The following is a 21,242-nucleotide window of genomic DNA, read 5'->3' as shown; positions in this document are numbered from 1 at the left end:
AGCAAACAAGGAACCTGCAGTAGCAAGATTTCTCCATGGACAAAGTCTTTTATCTTTCCATTTGCAAATGAAAGTACCAATAAATACTTGTAAAATTTTATCATTCTGTTAAACTTCAAATTCAGACTTGTCAGTAATTACTGGTTTGCATTAAGAGCATGAGATTAGAGATTGAGGTTCAGGAAGAATACAAGATTTGCTTGGAGGCACACAGAGTAACCGGGTCTCTTGTCTTCTCATTTTCTGCTGCACTTTGTCCCTTGACAAAGGACGAATGGTGTGGTAAAGGGCACAGGTCGGGTCAAAGAGGACAAGGTAGGACTTTTAAATGTAGCGACTAGGGTCATCCTGGCCTATTGTGACAGTCCCCCTGCCCTTTCGGTAAAAAGGTGGGGCACGCAATTCTGAGAGCACTTCCTGGGGCTGCTGCTGAGGACCTGAAGGTCCTGGCGTGGCATTCATTCCTCTTTCCCTCTATTGCTGATAAACAGAAACTCCCTTCAAAGAGCTGGCTTTGCTTCAGAAGGACTCATTCAGGCCTCTCTGCCTTGAACAATATCGTTGAGTACGTAGGTACACAGGTATCTGCTTTGCTCCAAGGATGCCCCCTGGAGCAAAGCAGACATAGATGGAGTGAGGAAGACAGAGCCTGTTTCCACTCGGTGTCTCGGGAGAAGCGGGCATTAAACAAACTCTCCCAGGCATATATCATTACAAATGAAACTAAGTGTTCTGAAGGAAAATCCAGGATGCTTCGGGAGAATACAGCGGGAGAGCATGGTTTAGATTAGGGGGTTAGGGAAAGGCAGAAGTGGGAGTGTGAAAGGCTTTTGCAAAGGTTTAGAGCTTTACATACGGGAAGGAAATAATAATAATAAAGGTGTTTGGAAGGGCAGCTCATCCTCATTCATGGGCCACTTCCTAGGACTCTGGGAACCTGCCTCTCTCCCCCGAATTATGTAGGCATCCAGGGTAAGGACTGGAAGAGCCTTCACAAATGCTAATAGGTGAGCGTTTTACAGGCTGCCCCCTGACCCTCTGCATCCTCATCCGTAACTAGTTTGAATGAGGAGGTGAATGGCGAGGATGACTGGCATTTCCAGTTTGGGAAAAAGGAGGTGGAGAAGTTTTCCCACCCCAGTGAGGGCGCAGGGGAGGGGGCAGGTTTCTCTACCCCAAAGAGGAACGTTTTTCCCGAGGAAATCCCACTTCATCGTGTATCTGGTTGTGAAGGGGGCTGAGATTCGGGTTGTTCCCGGGGAGTTTTGGTTCTGGAATCTCTGACCCTATCACCCCTCCGCCCCCCAACACACCTGCAGGAAAGCTTGACCAGAGTGAAGTTAGGATCTGAAAGTGGTGGTGGGATGGGAGAGGGGGTGGGGTGTTAATTTCCCCGGAAGAATCGATCAGGATCTGGTAATAACAATAGCTGACACTCAACACCCATCCTGTGCCGGGCACCGTCCTGAACGCTTTCAAAATATCTTAAAACAACCCTGTGAGGTAAGCACCGTCACTAACTCCATTTCACAATTGAAGAAACCAAGGTACATCGAGGCTGAGCAGAGATGGCAGCTTGCCCCTTTGCCTGCAACAATCTGAAGCCAAGGTTTCTGAGCCAGGGTTTGGGCTGCAGGAGGTGTGGATCGCCGACTCCAACAAGGACCTGATCCGCCTCCCCATAATTCGGGAAATAGCTGGTTTTGAAAGGCTAACTTGGGAGCCCGTGGGAACGGCTTCGGGAGCCTCACGCCCATCCCCTTCGGAAGCCGAGGCGAGCCGGCACCCCCCGCGCGGTGGTGAGGACGGGTTGACAGCGCGGCGGGAGGGCTGCCCGTGGCCCCGGTTGGACCCCCGAGACCAGGCCCCGCGGCTCCGCTTTCTGCGCGGCCTCCGCGAGGTGTCGCCTTCGGCCGAAGAAACCACAGCGGCGCCACCCTCGTAGCCCGCAGTTATTTATTTATTTTCAAACAAGGGGGCGCCCCTCTCCTTTCAATTTAAAACTAGAAACCTCCCGCGGTTTCGTTCTTAAATGGGCGCGTCCTCTCCCTCCCACTGTGCACCCCGGGTCCAGCTTCCCTTCCGAGATCACACACGAGCAACACCCCTCCCCCGCCCCCCGCACGGCCAGGCTGGACGTCGGCCTCGCGCTCAGCAGCACATACACGCAGTCGAGGCGGGGGCTGGGTTAGGAGACTCTGAACACCCCCGGAGCCCTCCGGAAATTTTTCTTTTTTACGCCGAGCAATTGCCAGGCCCGCAGGGTGGGTGTTGCATTGCACCGCTCGGCGCGCAGCTGGTCCACAGAGTGCACAGGGGGCGAGCTCGGGGGTCTAAAAGGGCGGGAGGAGCACGCCCCGGGCTTCCCAGCTTTGCAGCCTCCTCTCCGCAAAGAAGAAAAGCAAGTGGCTTTTGGCGCGAAAGCCTTGGCGCCTCCCCTGATTTTTATGGAAATCAAGAGGGCGGGGTAAAGCCGCTTTCCTCTGCCTTTCTCCCTCCCCCTTGTCTGTGCCGCAGCCCCCTTCTCTCCCCGCCCCCCGGGTGTGTCAGATTTTTCAGTTAATAATATCCCCCGAGCTTCAAAGCGCAGCCAGTGACAGTCATCTGTCTGGACGCGCTGGGTGGATGCGGGGGGCTCCTGGGAACTGGGTTGGAGCCGAGCTAGCGCTAGCCAGGCGCAAGCGCGCACAGACTGCAGCCACCCGAGGACCACCCCCCGCCCCTGGCCACCCGGGGACCCCGGCACAGAATCGCCTCCGGATCCCCGGCCGTCGGCGGGAGGTAAGGAGCGGGGGGCGCAAAGCGCCCGGCGCCCCGGGAGCGGCGAACGCGGCGGGAAGGCAAGCCCTGGACGGGATCGCGGCTGGCGCACAGGGCGCCCGACTGTGCCTGGGGGGACTGTTTCTGCTTCCGAAACAAAACCGTCTCGGGGTTTTCCCTGAAAAGCCAGTTCCAGTCCCCAAGGCTCCCGGACTGGGAGAGACCCGCCCTAATCCATCTAGTGCCCTTGCCAGGGGTTGTAATGGCTTCATCGAAAAGAAATTCACCCTTCTCTAGAACATTTGTCTGCATTTGAGCTGACGGGGAGCCGGTGCGTCCCCACCCCGAAGCTGGGTTCTCCTCCAAAGGGTGCCCCCAGAGGAAGAAGAAGGGGGTTAAGCAGGGCGAGGCCGTCGCGGTGGTAATCTGGGTCACTGCCGCCCCGGCTCAGAGGAGACGTGGCTCTCCCTGCGACCCTCCCCGCGCTGGTGTCCCTGAACCATTCCCGGGGACTGGGGTCCAGGCTCTACCAGGAAGAGGATGTCGTTGGGGGCTTGGAAGAGCGGGGGTGGGGGTAGAGAGGTTCAAAATCAGCTATTGACAGTACTTTCCCTGCAGCGGGTGAAGGCTGGGGACGTCGGATCAAAATTTGGGGGAGGGGGTTCTGGATTTGGGTGCCTGTTGTTGGTCTCGGTCTAGAGAAAGGGTTTTTCCATTTGCAAAGTTTCCTAAACCCCCCCCCCCCATCGCTTGCGCTCCCGAGGTTGCAATTTTACAAAGGAGGGGAGTGGTTTGAGGGTTCTCCAGAATCCTAGACCCGGTAGCTGGGTTGGAGTCCTGGGCTTCCTGGGAGCAGCGGGCCCTACTTGGGTGCAACCGCGGGTGTCGGTGAGCTGGTGGGAGCTAGAATTCTGCAGCCTTGGGCAGCCCCCTCCCCCGGGCAGTGCCTTGTGTGAATGAAACGGCAGTTTGCAAAGTTGCAGAGCTACGCCGCCACCCCCCGCATCTGCATGCCCCCTCCCACCCCCTGTCGTAGACAGCATGTACACAAAAGGAGGGAGGGAGAGAGCGAGAGACACAACTTCCTCCACCTTCGGGAGCCCTGGGCGGAGTGGGGGGCTTGGAGGGGAGATTGAGGAAGCGGGTGAGAGGGGGTGACCGCTGCCCGTCCCCACCCCTCGCGCCCCCCATCCGGCTCCGCTTGCCAACCCTCTCCTGGTGTGTCTGTCGGTTGCAGTGTCGGAGGTTGGCGCGGGCCCCCGCCCTCCGCGCCCCCCACGGGAAGGAAGCACCCCCCGAACTAAAAGAGCGGAGCGGAAAGAAGCCCTCATTCGGCGGCCAGGAGGCGAGCCGATGCCGAGCTGCACCGCGTCCACCATGCCGGGGATGATCTGCAAGAACCCGGACCTCGAGTTTGACTCTCTGCAGCCCTGCTTCTACCCGGACGAAGATGACTTCTACTTCGGCGGCCCCGACTCGACCCCCCCGGGGGAGGACATCTGGAAGAAGTTTGAGCTGTTGCCCACGCCCCCGCTGTCGCCCAGCCGTGCCTTCCCGGAGCACAGCCCGGAGCCCCCGAACTGGGCCACCGAGATGCTGCTGCCCGAGGCCGACCTGTGGGGCAACCCGGCCGAGGAGGACGCGTTCGGCCTGGGGGGCCTGGGCGGCCTCACGCCCAACCCGGTCATCCTCCAGGACTGCATGTGGAGTGGCTTCTCGGCCCGCGAGAAGCTGGAGCGCGCGGTGAGCGAGAAGCTGCAGCACGGCCGGCCGCCCGCCGCGGGGCCCGCGGTCCCGGCCCCGGGCGCGGGCGCCACCGGCCCCGCGGGCCGCGGGCACAGCGCAGTGGCTGCGGGGCCGGGCCGCGCCGGGGCCGCCCTGCCCGCCGAGCTCGCCCACCCGGCCGCCGAATGCGTGGATCCCGCCGTGGTCTTCCCGTTCCCGGTGAACAAGCGCGAGCCCGCGGCGGCGCCCGCCGCCCCGGCCGGTGCCCCAGCGGCGGGGGCCGCGGTCGCCTCGGGGGCGAGCGCCGCAGCCCCAGCGGGCGCCCCGGTAGCCGCTCTTCCACGCACCGGCGGCCGCCTGGCCAGCGGCGGTGACCACAAGGCCCTCAGCACCTCCGGAGAGGACACCCTGAGCGACTCAGGTAAAGAGCGAGCCAGGGTCCGGCTGCCCTCCTGGGGTACTGGGGCTGGGGGTGGTGCCGGGTTTGTCGTTCGTGGGTTAGGGTGCTGGGGGAGAGTCGTTTGGAGGTAGTGCTGGTGGCTGAGAAGTGGTTTTTCCCGGGCCGATCTCTAGGGTACGGAGGAGAGGGTGGGTGAAAGCTGTGATCTCCAGCTTCACCTTCCCTAAAGTTCCCTCATCCCCCGCCGGGAGCCCGACTCCATCACTGGCCCCCACCCCGTACCCCGTCTCTCTCTGCAGCGCCCTCCGAGGAAGAAAATGAGAAAAAGTTGAGTGGCTAAAGCCGAGTTGGGGTTCGGGGGGCCGCTGGGGTGGAAAGGGACTCTGCGGCCCGGGTCAGGGGTGGGGAGACGCCCCGAAAAGCACAAGCCTGTGCAAAGTGCTATTTAGGGTGCAGGAAGTTAGGGAGGGATTGCACAGATGGTGAGCACCGATTGTATTTTATTTTTTCGAACCTCGGTACCTTTTTTTTTTTTCCCCTCCCTCGGTGGGTGGTGGGCTATTTGCTCCTGGTCCGTCGCCAGCAGGCGGCGATATGCTGGCCGGCAGGCGGGCGAGGATCTGAGAGGCTGGGGGTGGTAGGGACATCCCTCCCTCCCTCCCTTCACTCAGCAGCTGGCCAGTACCACAGCGGTTGTGTACATTCTCAAGGGGCCGCCTCTTTACAGTGTGCAGTGAGCACCGCCCGGTTTTATCTTCTAGCCAGAGTTCCAGGACTAATTTCAGATCCGAGCTGTGTTCTGTAACCCAGTGTCCTTCAAGGTGAGGGCGGGCACTTAGCAGGCCCTCCAGGAATGCACACACCCTGAAGCACTCATTGATTAGTTCTATTGTGTGCCTCCTGGTGAAACTGAAGAGCAGGGTTAAAACCAAGACGTTGCCTGAAGGTGAAGAACTCTGCCCAAATCCTGGAATAGCCCTTGTCCTTGGAGCTGGGAGACTTGGACCTTGAAAACCACTGTTTTCAGAATGCAGATGGATAAAAAGCCTACATTTCCTTCAGGGCTGAGGACAGATTCATCTGAGGCTCCTGAAAGGAAACTTGGGGATAAGCCTTCAGTTTGAACGGGTCTCTGTCCCTTTAATGTCTGTGCCTTGACAGCTTTTGGTGAGGAAGCACTTCCTTCCAACAGCTGTCTTCTTGGCAGAAAACCAAAACATTGGCTTAAAGGGACCCACCGACTGGAACAGCCTCACATTTCGGCTTTAGCACAAATCCCACAATTGTTCAGCTTTCCGGTCCCCTTCAGATCAAGCAGAAGATGTGTTTTGATTTTCATGCTTGCATTTTAAACAATAATTTTCTATCCGAGCATGGTAGTAAATGAGGAGAGAGGGGGAAAACGCACACATGATGCTACACGTTTTTCTGGCTGCTGCGGGTGGTGGTGACTTTGAGAAGAGGTGCCCCGTATCTGGGTTTAGAGCTCCAGTGGATTACGGCTCTGTAGTTAAGGTTTGATCTTTGTTAAGATGAAAAACTGCTTACTGTATAGAAGTCACGTTCATGGAAGACGAGGTATTTTTCTTCCTTAGTGAATTAAATTGTTCTTCAGTTTGTTTCACTTAAAATCAAACTCCACCATGTGTAAGTGGCTAACTGAGGCTCCTAAAATGAGGAGGCCTCAGTTCTTAAGTGTAGAGATGGAAATATAAATAAGTCTATGGGGCAGACTAGCGATGATGGGAAAGGGTTACCGTTTACTGAGACTCTTGTCTACGAATTATCTGTCCAACTCAACCTATGGCATTATCCCCCATTTAATAGCTGGGGAAACTGAGGCTTAGAAAATACCTTGCCCAGGGTCGTGCAGCTAGTGTGTGTGATGGAGCCGGGATTCTGTCTAACTCCAAAGCCGAGGTTCTTTCTGTTTCTGCCACCTGCTCAAGCTTGAATGGAAGATGAAATACTAGGAGTATGGGGAGGGAAAAAGCATGTACAGCTCTCTGCAGAGACCTGTGCTGATGGATCACAGTAAGAGCAAACCACGGGCCAGGGCCTGCTCTACGAGACTGTATGTGTATTTAATTCATACGTGCCTCATCCTGAGAATAACCCTCACCTTGTTCTCAAAGATGACGAAGATGACGAGGAGGAAGACGAAGAGGAGGAAATCGACGTAGTGACTGTGGAGAAGCGGCGGTCCTCCTCCAACAGCAAGGCCGTCACCACCTTCACCATCACCGTGCGTCCCAAGAGCGCGGCCCTGGGACCTGGGAGGGCCCCGTCGGGTGAGCTGATCCTCAAGCGCTGCGTCCCCATCCACCAGCAACACAACTACGCCGCCCCGTCTCCCTTCGTGGAGAGCGAGGATGCACCGCCCCAGAAGAAGATAAAGAGCGAAGCATCCCCGCGTCCCCTCAAGAGCGTCATCCCTCCAAAGGCCAAGAGCTTGAGCCCGCGCAACTCTGACTCGGAGGACAGCGAGCGCCGTCGGAACCACAACATCTTGGAGCGCCAGCGCCGCAACGACCTGCGGTCCAGCTTCCTCACGCTCAGGGACCACGTGCCAGAGCTGGTGAAGAACGAGAAGGCCGCCAAGGTGGTCATCTTGAAAAAGGCCACCGAGTACGTCCACTCCCTCCAGGCCGAGGAGCACGAGCTTTTGCTGGAGAAGGAGAAGCTGCAGGCGAGACAGCAGCAGTTGCTAAAGAAAATTGAACACGCTCGGACTTGCTAAACGTGTCTCCAAACTGGACAGTCACTGCCACTTTGCACATTTTGATTTTTTTTTTTTTTTTAAACAAACCTTGTGTTGACATTAAGAATGTTGGTTTACTTTCAAATCGGTCCCCCGTCGAGTTTGGATCTGGGTGGGGAGCAGGACATGAGGGGTTCTGCCAGGACCTCGGGAGAGGGCCTGCAGGATGGGATGCAGGTGGCCCTGGCGGTTTTCCTCCGCGTCACCTCTGAGACGGCGGTCAAAGTCCGTGACCGTTGGGAGCCTTCTGGGGCTGTTGAAGTCACCTTGTTTGTTACAAGTTTCCAGACGACAGAAAGTCATTCCTTCTTTTTAAAATGGTGCTTAAGTTCCAGCCGATGCCACATGGGGGTTTGCCATTGATACCCCTGGGGAACATTTCTGTAAATACCATGGACACACCTGCCTTTTGTATACGTCCTGGGTAATGAGAGGTGGCTTTTGCGGCCAGTATTAGACTGGAAGTTCATACCTAAGTACTGTAATACCTCAATGTTTGAGGAGCATGTTTTGTATACAAATATATTGTTAATCTCTGTTATGTACTGTACTAATTCTTACACTGCCTGTATACTTTAGTATGATGCTGATACATAACTAAATTTGATACTTATATTTTCGTATGAAAATGAGTTGTGAAAGTTTTGAGTAGATATTACTTTATCACTTTTTGAACTAAGAAACTTTTGTAAAGAAATTTACTATATATATATGCCTTTTTCCTAGCCTGTTTCTTCCTGTTAATGTATTTGTTCATGTTTGGTGCATAGAACTGGGTAAATGCAAAGTTCTGTGTTTAATTTCTTCAAAATGTATATATTTAGTGCTGCATCTTATAGCACTTTGAAATACCTCATGTTTATGAAAATAAATAGCAATTAAATGATGCAACTTTTTTTTTTTTGTTTTCGTAACAGCAGCGGTTAAACTCTGTCCTTTAAGCGGCAACTGTAAAGAGTGCATAACCTAGACAGGGAACTTGTTTTCCACAGACGAGTCATTTTATACCTGTACGGTCCTGGCTGGGGAGGGGCCGTTGTCCCCACTTGAGGTGGAGGGAACTGAACTTAGGAAGGTTACGAGATTTCTCCCAAGTTAAACAGCATAGATATGTTGTTAGTGATTGTGCGTGCTAGCAATAGCACCCCGTAGTTTACAAAACACTTTGCTATACCTTGGCCATTTAACCAGACTAAGCTGGGACATCAGACCCTTGAGAAGGAGAAGTAAAATTAAGACACTGAGTTCTGCAACTTGGCAGTATTTGGTGTTGGTAACCTTCATCCCATTAGCTGATGGCTTTATATTTCGGCATAGGTGCAGGTCATCTCTAAGAAGAAAGCATTCATCAGAATTCACTAGGACCTGTGCAAGGTTCTATGCTAGGCATTGTAGCTGAATAAAGATGGAGTTGGTCCCTCCCCTCAGAAAGCTAATAGTCTGATTCACCAGAGTAATTCCTGGAGTGACAGCGGTGTGGCCCAGCTCAAGCGCCTTGTCCCTTCAGGAGAGGCACTGGGGTGTTGGTGTGGCTCTGTCCGCTTGGCACTCCTGTTATTTTGGGTGCGTGGACTGTTCTGTGGAAGCCAGATTCACCTTTGCAGGTTCTGGAGGACAGCCAGGGCCAACAGGTTGGAGGAGGGGACCCCAGCAGAGCTAGGAGGCAGTTTCAGAGTTTCCCCGATGGGAGATGATACCCTTGCTGGGGAGGCGTTCAGCATCTCAGAACTGAGAGCCTACGAATACATCTCTTCGGTGAAAGGTGGTACTCAGAGCTATTCCTCTAAGGTTTCATTCATCTCAGATTTTAGCTTTCAACTGAAAAGAGCTTTGCTTTGCTCAGAAGAAAACATCCAGGGATGAGAAATGGCTTTGCTTGCCTAGGCCACCAGGGTCCCTGTCTGCATTTTCCAAAGACCAATGGAGTTTAGAATTTGAGGTCCTCCCCTGGTTTACAGCCACATTTCCTGAGCTCTGAGGTTGGTGGTATTGCCATGGACATCACCAGTGGTCAGATCATGTTGAAATTCAGATAAAATTCTCTTTACTCCGTAATCTCCGTCCTTGCCCCCATCCCCACTCTAAAAAAATAACCCTCTTTGAGAGTCCTTTTCGAACTGTCATTCAGAAAGACTTCCCGTCCATTTGCATTTTACAGGCCCCAAATCTTCCCTGCAGCCTCTGCACCTTGTCCTGTGCCCATGAGCCAAAAGAAGAGAGACCTCAAAGTTATTGAGATTCTTGAAACCCAACTCAATCATCCCAATTCCTTTTCTTTTGTGATCCCCATATGGGGCCTACCTAGGTGTTTCAGATGAGATAGAACTCTAGTCCTGGAGGAGGTTAAACTGTTGAGATGAACAAGGCTCTAAACTAATTCCTACCAGGCTCCATTTTTGCTCTGGCTGCTGGGAAGCTCAGAGCTAAATTCCATGCTCTCATTCCACATACTGAGTGCCCATTCTCTCTTCTAAATGTGTATGATCTTTTGTTTTTCATTGTTATTTAACGACCTTTTTAAAAATGTTCTTTATGCTACTTTAAAGAGAACTTTTTGCTTTAGGTGGATCAAAAATATGTATTAAAATGTTAAAACCAAGATAAAATACCTCTCATTTGCCTTTCCTGCCCCAGCCGAGGGAAAGTGTCACTCAATTTAGATCTGCAATAATCTGTAAAGTGATTGCTATAGTCACAGAAGAATTGAACCACTCCTTTTGGTAACATGAGAGCCCTTCTCTGCATTCCAAGAGCAGTTTCATTTTTTTAAATTTTTATTTTATTTTGTTTTGGCCATGCCGTGCAGCATGCGGGATCTTAGTTCCCCGGCCAGGGATTGAACCTGTGCCCCCTGCAGTGGAAGCGCGGAGTCTTAACCACTGGACTGCCAGGGAAGTCCCCAAGAACAGTTTTGAGACTATTTGAGAGAGAGACTGCTCTATATCGGTTAGATCAGTAAATCAAGGACTTGGAGGGAGCGTAGAGATCACCTCATTGAATTACTTCATTTTATAGAATGGGGTCATGGGATCCCAGATCGAATTAGTGGCCGAACCGGGACTGGAGTTTGCTGATGACCGGCCTGTGTTCTTTCCATGGTATTGGCTTTCCCCACCCTCACACGGTAGCCTCCCTACCTCCTGGCTCACCCATCCACCCACAGGGTGCTTCCATATGAGTCCTTCTAAATAAACTTCTAAATAAACTCTGCATACAGACTTCTAACAGTTCCCCATCCCTTATAGGATAGAGTCCAAATCCTTCAGCCCGGCCTGTGAGACTGCTTTCACCCTGGCCCACCAGCTCCATCACCCCTGCCCCTCCACAGACACTCCTCTTTCCAGCCACGCCAGACACGCTCTCTCACCTCTGACTTGTCCCACTGTGTTCCCTCCTCCTGGGTTACCCAGTTTCCATTTACTGAAATCCTTTTCAACCTGGAATGACAAACCCAATGTCATCTCTTTCAAGAAGCCTTTCTCATACCCCCAGGGGTGCCTTTTCCAGCCCCTAATCCCACATCGGCCCTGGAGAGAGAAACGCTGTCCCCATCACCCGCCTGGACCCCCTTGACCGTGGAGTCCCCTGAAGCAGGTGCAGCATCCTGTTCACCTCTGATTCTTTGGCTCCGGCCTGGTGACTGGCTGAGGCGGGCAGAAGGCTGGTAGCTGAGTAGGCAGCGGAGGAAGGAACGCGGTGAGGACCATCACGTGGCTGCCTCCTGCCAACCAGCTTCCCGAGCTCTCAGGCTAATCCAACTGGGGAAACACATCCCCTGGGCATCCGTGGGCATTGGGAGCTGACGGCTGGAGGTGAAGATAAAACACACATGGAGGCCTGTCTTTACGGAGCCCAGAGTCTGGAAGGGAGTTAAGTCCCGGGGGGCTGGGTAGAAGGAGGGGAGACCGGAGGGATGGGTGGGGGGCAGGGCGATGATTGAGCCAAAGCCTACGAGGGGTCCCGCGGCTGAATCCGGCTCCTCCAGTTTCCCGCTTCCGAGCTCACTTTTGGAGGAAGCTGGTTTGCTGGTCTGTCGCAGGCCTAAGGAGGCTTGTACACTTGTCTGAGGCCACAGGTCACCTGCACTGTGGTGACAGTGGTTACAATCCTCCCACCTCTGTGTGGCACCGGAGAGATCACTCAGGTTTTTACACCTGACTCACAATCCTCCAGGAGAGCTGGCCAGTTCGTCCTATATCCATTTGGGGAACTGGGTCTTCCGGGTTTGACTTTCATTCATCCCCATGATGGCTATCTTTTGAAAATCCTAATTTGGGTTGCTTTCTGACTCAGAGGTTATTAGGTTTGGAAGAGGCCATCGAACTCACTGCCCCATTTCAAGAGGTAGAACACCAGAAAGGAGAGGAACGTCAGCCGGTCTGCTCCCTTTTCTTTTTCCTTTCTACCTTTCTCTCCCTCTTTTCCTCCCTCCCAGCCTCCTCCCTTCCTTCCTCTCCTCTCTCTCTCATAACAAACATTAACGTCACACCTACCATGTGTCTAGCTCAGTTCCAGGTGCTTGGGAGACATCAGTGAACAAAAGAGATGAAACTCCCTCAAATCCGAGCTTTAGGGAGTTTATGGTCTAGGAGAGAGTGACAACAATAAAAGAAATACAATAAGCAACTAAATTAAATAGCATTTAATAAGGTGGTGAATGCTATGAAACATAAGTAGGACAGGATGGAGGAACTCTGGGATGCCACAGCAGGAGGGAGGCGGGTTGCAGTTTTGAGTAGAAAGATCTGGAAGTTTCTCTGGAGCTGAGGGGCAGGGCTGGTGGAGAGCGACCCGGGCACTGTTGTGGCCTCAGTCTTCCTAGTTCAAGGCTCTTCCTCCTTTAACTCCCTTTGGACATTGGCAAAGGTCCCCCACCAACTTATTCTTCACTCTCTCAAAGGGAAGTACAAGGATGTCACAGAGTGTGGACCTAAAGTTAGACCACCTGGTTTGAATCTGATCCCCACACCCACAAGCTCTGGGCTGTGCAGTTTCCCTACCGGGACCTCGGGGCTGGGACTACCCACTTCACCTGGGCTTCTGGGAGATTTCAGAAATTAACTAACACACGGCACGTGGAATAGTGCCTGGTGCATGATGGGTACGATTTAAGTCTGTTAAACTGTCTGATTTCTTGTTGACAGAATCCTTCCTCTCTCCATTTCCCTAGGATGTTACTAGGGCAAAGAATCTTTAAAAACCTTTAGTGGCAGAACAAACTCACAAGCCTGCGCTTAACAAGAACTTTGCAGACTTTTGTTCCTCAAAAGAGGCCTTACAAAACCTGAAAACGGGTACCTTGGAAACAAATGAATGTGAGCTTTGAAGCCTATTTTAAGACGAAGCCTAGGAATTTGAGTGTGGCAGAACATCGACGCCTTCTACAAGGGTTTATTAGTTTTCCTTACTTGTAAAGGAAATCTCTTCATAGGCCACTGACCAGGGTTACCTGATCTCTTTTGATATTGGCGTATCATGCTGCAAGACATTCATCCTGAAGCCTTTGACCAGGAGAAGTAACAGAGCCTTTTTATGGTTGAAGCAGACAAACCTATGGTACAATGCGTATTGGGAGAACACACACAGCACGTACTCCTGTGATAAATACAGATGAGTTGCTGTGAGATGTGCTCTAAAAAGGCAAGGCAAAATCGACATTCTTCTGCCTTTCAGCAGCCCTAAGAATTTCAGCAGGCTTTTGGGAAGTGGTGTGCAGGAGGTAAGTCTGTTTCTTCACAAATCTGCAGCTTGTCACCGGTTGAATTTTCTGTCTTAGGCTACCGTCCACCATTTTCCTGAAGGAGACCATAAGAGCAGTCCGTCCGGCCTACAAAATGATGTTTCCGGTTGACTGGGAGGCAGGTCTGGGAAATACAAATACTTGTCTTGGGCTTGGACCTTAGCTCAGTTATTCGCTATTTGCCTTGGCACAGGAGGTAAGCACCTGGTGCTCAACTGGCTCAACTGGAAGTGGGATGGATTGGAGATGGTGACCTCCAAGGTCCCCTTTCAATTCTAAGGATCGAGAATCATTGACCCTTGGGGATAGCTGGAGTCTTGAATGCTAAAATATCTGCAGTGCTTGGGAACATTCTCCAGTCTCCAGGAAGCTCTGGGTGTGACACATATCTGGGCTCTGACATTCACTAGAGTCTGTGGCTGAGGGCAAGTCACCTCCCTCTGAATCTCACTTTCTTCAGCTCTCAGACAACAACAGTAATCACCACCCCGCAAGGTTCTTACAGGGATAGAATGCCGTAAAGTATAAGAGGGATGGGACATCACTGTGGAAGTCGGGGAGTCTTCTATGAGGTCTTACTGCCACAGTCAGCCCTTGTTCGGCATGGGCTTCACTGTTTGCTTTCTGATTCATCTCTAAGTGGGTTCCCCCCAGGTAGGAAACACATTTAAGGTCAGTAGGCACATCTCTGATTGCTCAACGGTACCTAGAACAGGTAGCTGCCCCCTAATGTTAAATAATTATTGCCAGTGAAAAGACTTGCCTCATTGTTCAAAGCCAGCTAGAGGGTCTCAATTTGTGCAACTGGATACCCAGGTTTGTCTCATCTGAAACTAGAGAAAACAATGATAAGTCCAATTCTTAATTGGATTACTCAAATGAAAACAGAATATGATAACAGATAGCTGACACCTTGAGTTTTCGCTTGGGTTGGTGTAATCACTTTTCTCTGGCATAAAGCCAAGAAGAACAGGAAATTTATACTGAGACTAGGGATTTGAAGATGCTCAAGCTATAGTTAAGAGACATTTTTCGTTGGTGAAGAGGGCAGGGTTGAGACCAGGGTTCACTATTGTAAATGGTATGTTTGCATCTGGGTGTGAAAGTAAATCTTTCTTATCCTAAGTTGGTCCTTTTTCTGAATTCCCTGAACTAATATTTTATAGTTTGTCTTGAGGGAAAAGCATCTTTCTACCAGAAACCCTGTTCCCCAAACATGTCATTAAAATAATGAGGTTGGAGGTTTCCTTGGTTGTCTGTAACTGTGAACTTCCAGTATGGCTGTGAACGCATTTCATTTGACACCTCTGGGAGGTTGCTTCTCCCGGAGAGTCACCTCCCTTGGAAATTCCTCTGGGTAATATAAGTGCGCGCGTCCTTCTGTCACTGCAGTCCGAACCTCCATTACCTTTGGCTGCCTGCGTGTGAAGGCTGCTGTGTTGTGCGTGGCCTCGGGTTCTGCTGGCTGGGTAGCCCCAGGAGGACTTTTTTCTTGCCCACGGTGACGGACCACAACACGAACATGTTGGAGCCAAGAAACAGCCTTTAGCTCAAGTGCAAATTAAGCCCCAGCTTCACTGGAGGCATGGATGCCGAGGGCGGGGTAATTGGAGTAGAAACCACCATGAAATGCTTATTGTGATGCCCACTGCCATTCAAGTGCTCTCTCCACAGTGCTTTCATTTGAGGAGGGGAAGTCCTTTTGCAGGGATGTGGTTTCTTTTTCCCCTCTTGTCCTGTGACTGTCCCAGTTTTAAAACTGAAAGTCCTGCGTCTCTGTAAACAGTCCATCTCTGGGCACATGGGGCTGGAGCACCCCTCATGCTTCCCTCCCGTTAGCGCTGGCTTTTTCTCACCGCAGGGTGACCAGCCAGACAGGGCTACTCTGTAAGCCTGGAGGCCGAGGCTGGGACCACCACCGCACACACCTCCGAGGGCTCAACCGGCCATGTAGAGTTCAAGGGCCTGGCAAACAAGGAGGGGCTGGAAAGAACATTGCCTTGGTGTCGGAGCACCTGGATTTGAGCTCTGGAACCACTGCTAAGTGACTCGAAATGAGTCATTCTCAGGCTGTACCAGGAGGAGAAATCTCTTGTTTTCCTTCTGGGAATGCCGTTGACCGTGAGTGTGAAGGTGGCGGGTTCCACGCAAAGGCTGACTTGCCCACTCTACCTCTCTCAGGCTCTGGGGCTCCTTCTACTTAATGATAATAATACTACTAATAATAGTAATAATAATAGTAGTGCTTTGGAGGCGTGACCATGACGCTGGCTTTTGTCTTCTAGCCTGGGCTTTTTTTTTAAAAAATAAATTTATTTATGTATGGCTGCGTTGGGTCTTCGCTGCGGTGCGCGGGCTTCTCATTGTGGTGGCTTTTCTTGTTGCGGAGCACGGGCTCTAGGTGCAGGGGCTTCGGTAGCTGTGGCTTGAAGGCTCTAGAGCGCAGGTTCAGTAGTTGTGGCGCACAGGCTTAGTTGCTCCACGGCACGTGGGATCTTCCTGGATCAGGGCTTGAACCCGTGTCCCCTGTATCGGCAGGTGGACTCTTAACCACTGCGCCACCAAGGAAGTCCCTAGTCTGGCCTTCTTGAGTCTCCTTCATTCCTCAGGTCTTTGCAAGGAGCCAAAAGGAGCAATTTTTTAAGTTACCAAATAATCCCAGGCTGTGAGGGGATGGCCTTCCTGAAGCTATCGGGGGATGGGCTGGTCCCCAAGACAGCAGGGGACACACAGCATAAAATCCTCCCTGAGACTCTTCTGTGGGGAGGCAGGTTCTGCTTCATCAGAGAAGCTGCAAGTTCAGGCATCTGAAACTGGGTTTGGACCTTCGTTCCCTGGGTCGAGGACCCTGAGGTGATATTGCCGTTAACGTGACCTGTGAGATTCACAACTCCTGGTGGTGGAGTTTCCCTTTTATTGGCGGTTGTGAAAGCATTTTGGCCAAGGCCTTTAGGGCTAGAGGGATGACATCCCTCAGGATTTGAAGGTGGGTTCTTTCACAAAAGGAACTAGAGGGCAAGTCGAGTAGAGCTTTTAGGGGCCTTTAAAAGAGGTGTTTACATACCTTTGGCTTTTGGGGGTCACCCCCAGTTAAGTCCCAGGGAGCAACAGCCTCCATATTCTGAAAATCCTTATTCAGGGGCACAAGTGCCTGGCTGAAGATCCTCCCCTGTCCCGGGCCCCCTGAAGGGGAGAGGGTCTGTCATGTTAATGACATGTGCATATTATTAAGAGAAGGGACAAAGGGCCTGCAGCTTGGGAATGAGAGTCGATCTGGGGACTCTTCAATATGCAGATGGTACCCTTATTATAAATCCCATGAGGGGAGGGCCCTGGGAGAGTCAGCCCTTAAAGCTATCCTGATGGAGAATGGCTTCCGTTTGAGGGTCCCCTCCCCGCTGATTCGGAGCTCCGAGCTCACTCTGCTCTCCACCTCTCCCACACCCCCATAAAATGGTAATGCGCTGCGTGATCACAGAATGCACCCTGAAGTCTCAATGCAATTTTGTTTTGATTCCTTGGAATTATGGAATTACGGAATGCCGGGCTCCCCCAAATCTCCGGAGCCATGTGACGCTTGCCCTTCCTCTACTAGGGTTCAACAGCAAAATATAAAACTCAATGGCATTCCATTCAACCCTTCCAGGGGCGGGGAGTGTGTGCAGGTGAAGGAGATGGAGCACAGGCGGGGAGGAGAGTCACGGCCGCGGAGGGCTCTGACCATCACCTAGGAAGGAAGGTGAGACGTGAACACAGTAATTTTCAGAGAAGGGGTGGTGGGAAGTATAGGAAAGCCCTCCCACAAAGGAGACGGTGTGCAAGGTGGCCTTAATGGACGGTGATTGGCCTGGTGGGGAAAGACAGGAGGAGTACTGCAAGTTGAGGGGCAGCCTGAGTGGGGCTGCATGGAGGTATGTACGGAGTGTGTTTAGGGCACAGGTGCATCCTGGAGCTGCAGGTGAGATGGATGGGTTGGGTCTAAGGACTGCCTCCAGGCACTGGGAACCCACCACGGGGTCTGAGGAGAGGGACGTGATTGGGTCCCATGTGACTTTGGAAGAATTTGCTCTTATGGGAACATATTTAACCCATACAAAGCTGTTCTCGCCAGTCTCAGTAACTAGTAACCATCATGACTGCTTCCCATGGGGGCCCCCCCAGCACTTCTGGCCTTGGTGGGGGGAGCCCAGACCTGGGCCTTTGAGAGCCTTGGTCTTGACTCAGCGAGGCCACCACTCAGTGTTTCTTCCACCTCAAGCCTTGTTGATTCTGTGTTTTCTCTCTTCTCTCTGCTCATTACCCCACATCCAAAGCCCATGGACCAGCTTAAAGGTATCTCCTTCACAAAACCTTCACATTGTCCTCTGCAGAGAGTTTTCTTTCCTGCCTCTAACCTCACCCAGTGTCTTTCCCATACTCTTTTGGGCTTTGAGAAATGAAGATAACTCCCTCCCTCCTGACCATGGTCACTATGAAAAAAATTAGACAATAAAGTATAAAATAGAAAGAAAAATATCGCTAGTGACCCACCCTTCAGAGAGAACAGCTATTAAAATGCTGGTGTACCTCTTCCTAGATTTTTCCACATACGCATAAATATGTACGAATATGCCTGTTTGTTTTGTATCTTTGTTAGGTCACCAATTACTTTTCACTGTGTATTATAAGTCATTGTATTTGGGTCTTATCTCTCTTACAAGGAGTAAGGGGCTGTCTTGTCTCGTGTGTTCTGTATCTTCTAGAACGGGTTTTGCACAGAGCAGGCAGGCAGCAAGTGATGAATGAATGATTGAATGGGTTTCTCTATACTGTATCTCTCTGTAAAATGAGAATTTTTGATTGTGTTATGTCTGAGGTCTTTCTTAGTTCCCATATCTGTAGACCTCTGGTCATTCATGTTTCTGCCGTGGGTAGAAGAATCTTCCTACAAATCTGGTGACTGGGTATGTTCTTTGTAGCACTAACATTGTTATATCCCCAGACTAAAAGGACATCAAACAATGATTTCAGGCACTCACACTGGGTCCATACAAAACCTAAGAATCACCTGGTTCGGTGGGGCCCATTATGTTTCTTTTGTCTTACCCGAAACGGGCCACTCTTGGAATATAAGCTGTCACTTAGATTCTGAGAAAAACAAACTGTTTTCAATGCTGTGAATTCCTCATTTCTTCCGATCTGCAGCGCTACCTTCAGATAACCTATATGGCGCCTTTGCATGAATTAGAGATAGGCTTCCTCTCTTCTGCGGGCAGATGTAGTCCACTGGTAGGGATGGCTTGGTGCACAGAATGCAGCTGGAAATCAGCTCCCTCTTCCCCCAACCCCAGTAGGGCACCTCTTGGGCAGGACACAACCTGAACAATTGTACTGGCAGCCCTGGTACCTCAAAGAACAAAGTGCCAGTTAAATGTTTGATATCTCAGTTCAAGATTCTTCCCTAAACAAATAAGAATAGGCTATAAATAGCCTAGTGTTTGTGAGCTGCATAACAATACAATTCTATAGGAGGGTGCAGACACTCCCAGCCTCTGTGCTTTTGCTCCTGCTGATGCCTCTATCTGGAAGCTACCCTGTCCCCACCTTTCTCAATACTACCCATTTTTCATGGCTCCGCTCATCAGCTGTCTCTTTCGCAAAGCCTTCCGTGACCCATCTTGTTGGAATTTATTGAAGCCTCTCCCGTGCCCCCTTAGTACTACTCTACCCTCCTGCCCTGCACATCTCATGTTTCACTTTGGGTGTTTGCTGATTCGTTTACATACTGTCCAGGCACCCCCCTGAGTCTCAAGTTCATCATCATTAAAATAGAGACGGGGACTTCCCCGGCGGCCCAGTGATAAAGAATCTGCCTTCCAAGGCAGGGGATGCAGGTTCGATCCCTGGTCGGGGAACTAAGATCCCACATGCTGCGGGGCAACTAAGCCCACGTGCCGCAAACTACAGAGCTCACACGCCCTGCGCCACAACTAGAGAGAAGCCCGAGCGCCACAACGAAGAGCCCACGCTGCAGTGAAAGATCCCGCGTGCCGCAACTAAGAGCTGACTCAGCCAAAAAAAAAAGAAAGAAAATAAATCAATAAAATGAATAAATATTTTTAAAAATAGAGATGATAGGCTAGATCTTCCAGGTTCCTCAATAAGTGCTATGAATGTTACAATGACAATACATATCTTTCACTATCTGTGAAACTCCTAGAGAAGAGGTACACTCTTTTTTGATCTTTGGATTCACTAAATCCACATGATTTAGTGAATTGCTGAAGATTTTTTTTATAAATATATATATATATATATATATAAAAATATATATATATATATTTTTTTGGCTGCCCCATGCAGCTCGTGGGATGTTAGTTCCCTGACCAGGGATCAAACCTGCGCCCTTGGCAGTGAAAGCGCGGAGTCCTAACCACTGGACTGCCAGGGAATTCCCAATGCTGAAGATTTTTAAAGGCTTCCCAGATGTTTCTAATGTCCAGCAAGGGATGAGACCGCTGTAAGATAACAGAGCTCAGGCTTCATGGGCAGGAACCACCAGCCCGTTCACTACAGCAGAGTTGAGGACACAGATGTGGGTATCACATGCAGAGCAGACCAGAGCCTTAAGGCTGAAGCGTTAGAGAATCCAGGGACTGTGTGGTAGCTCACAGTGGCTGTGGGGTCTGCTGAGGGCATAGTGTAGGAACGCTCTCTTTCCATTTCACATCTAGAAACACACACAACTGAAAGTGAGGAGATGGCAAAAGGTATTCCAGGCAAATGGAAATCAGAAGGCTGGAGTAGGGGAACTCCCTGGTGGTCCAGTGGTTAGGACTCAGCGCTTTCACTGCGGGGCCCGGGTTCAATCCGTGGTTGGGAACTAAGATTCTGCAAGCTGCTCGTCATGGCCAAAAAAAAAAAAAAAAGGCTGGAATAGCAAAACTCGTATCGGACAAAATAGACTTTAAAATAAAGACTGTTACAAGAGACAGAGAAGGACACTCCATAATGATCAAGGGATCAATCCAAAAAGATACAACAATTGTAAATATATATGCACCCAACACAGGAGCACCTCAACACATAAGGCAAATGGTAACAGACATAAAAGGAGAAATTGATAGAGACCTGGGCCATGCCCTTGGGAAAATGAATTGCTTCTTCCTCTCTGCTCGTGTATGTTGCAGTGCCGTCAGGGAAAGGCAGGCCACCCTGGCACGTGTGGATCTGGCCGGCCAAGAGCCCCATTTGCCCTTTTTTCCTCCCATCACCAGCTTCCTCCTGCATCTAGTGGGCACGGCCCCTTGGCCCCTGTGAGGAGGTGCATGACTGGGGGAGGGCTTAGTGCCCGGATCTAAAATGGGTACCAGGTGGGGGTGTTTCTGGCCAAGTGCACAGGAAGCTTGAATCAGCTCTCTGGTCTCTCACACGGAGCCCGCAGATGGCTAGTGCTTCCAAGGCGTGGCTGGTCATCCCGTCCATGGCCAAGTGCTCCAGGGAGGTGCCGTCGCCTCTCTGTGGAGCCCCTTCTCCATCTCCATCCCCCACCCAACTCTGCTTGTCGCACCCTTTTCCCTGCTCACTCAGGCCCCCATCAGAGGATGTCTGTTAACATACAGCTGTATCATTCTGTTCACACTGTCTTTTTCCCAATGGACTGTGAGCTTCTTGAGCTCAGGAAACATGCAGCAGTGATGGTTATTTGCTGGACTGAAATGAATTCTTGTTCCTTCCAAGGTTTACCCAGGTTCCCCCTGCCGTGTGGCTCTGGGTGCAATAGCCTTTCCAGCTATAATTAGAGGATGTGACTGCGGCGCGCCGCTCCGGCCACACGAGCGCCAGTCTAATGTCGTGGGTTGAGAGAGCACAGGCCC

At 51.4% G+C, this 21,242-nt stretch overlaps 2 protein-coding genes across 2 annotated transcripts; one reads left to right on the top strand and one right to left on the bottom strand.

The window, feature by feature from the left end:
* Positions 1-1,952: 1,952 nt before the first annotated feature.
* LOC113624149 (N-cym protein) lies at positions 1,953-2,277 on the bottom strand. The gene is given in 4 exon segments (XM_027113903.1): positions 1,953-1,981; positions 1,984-2,083; positions 2,085-2,162; positions 2,164-2,277. Coding segments are annotated over 4 exon segments (321 nt in total).
* Positions 2,278-2,475: 198 nt separating this feature from the next.
* Positions 2,476-8,529, top strand: MYCN (MYCN proto-oncogene, bHLH transcription factor). Its single transcript, XM_027113789.1, has 3 exons — positions 2,476-2,781; positions 3,998-4,906; positions 7,021-8,529. The coding sequence occupies exons 2-3, from the start codon at positions 4,114-4,116 to the stop codon at positions 7,623-7,625; spliced, it is 1,398 nt and encodes a 465-aa protein (XP_026969590.1). The 5' UTR covers positions 2,476-2,781; positions 3,998-4,113; the 3' UTR covers positions 7,626-8,529.
* Positions 8,530-21,242: the final 12,713 nt, after the last annotated feature.

The sequence above is a fragment of the Aethalodelphis obliquidens genome, unplaced genomic scaffold, assembly GCF_003676395.1.
Source record: "Aethalodelphis obliquidens isolate GAN/ISIS:26980383/991018 unplaced genomic scaffold, ASM367639v1 scaffold12, whole genome shotgun sequence".
Classification (NCBI taxonomy): Eukaryota; Metazoa; Chordata; class Mammalia; order Artiodactyla; family Delphinidae; genus Aethalodelphis; species Aethalodelphis obliquidens.
The sequence above is the reverse complement of the archived record's forward strand: the minus strand, read 5'-3'. Positions and strand labels throughout refer to the sequence as shown.

Excerpts from the sequence above, each read along its gene's own strand:
- MYCN (XM_027113789.1), top strand. The coding sequence starts at position 4,114 with ATGCCGAGCTGCACCGCGTCCACCATGCCGGGGATGATCTGCAAGAAC. Across the intron at positions 4,907-7,020 it reads GGACACCCTGAGCGACTCAG|ATGACGAAGATGACGAGGAG; the intron begins GTAAAGAGCGAG and ends TTGTTCTCAAAG.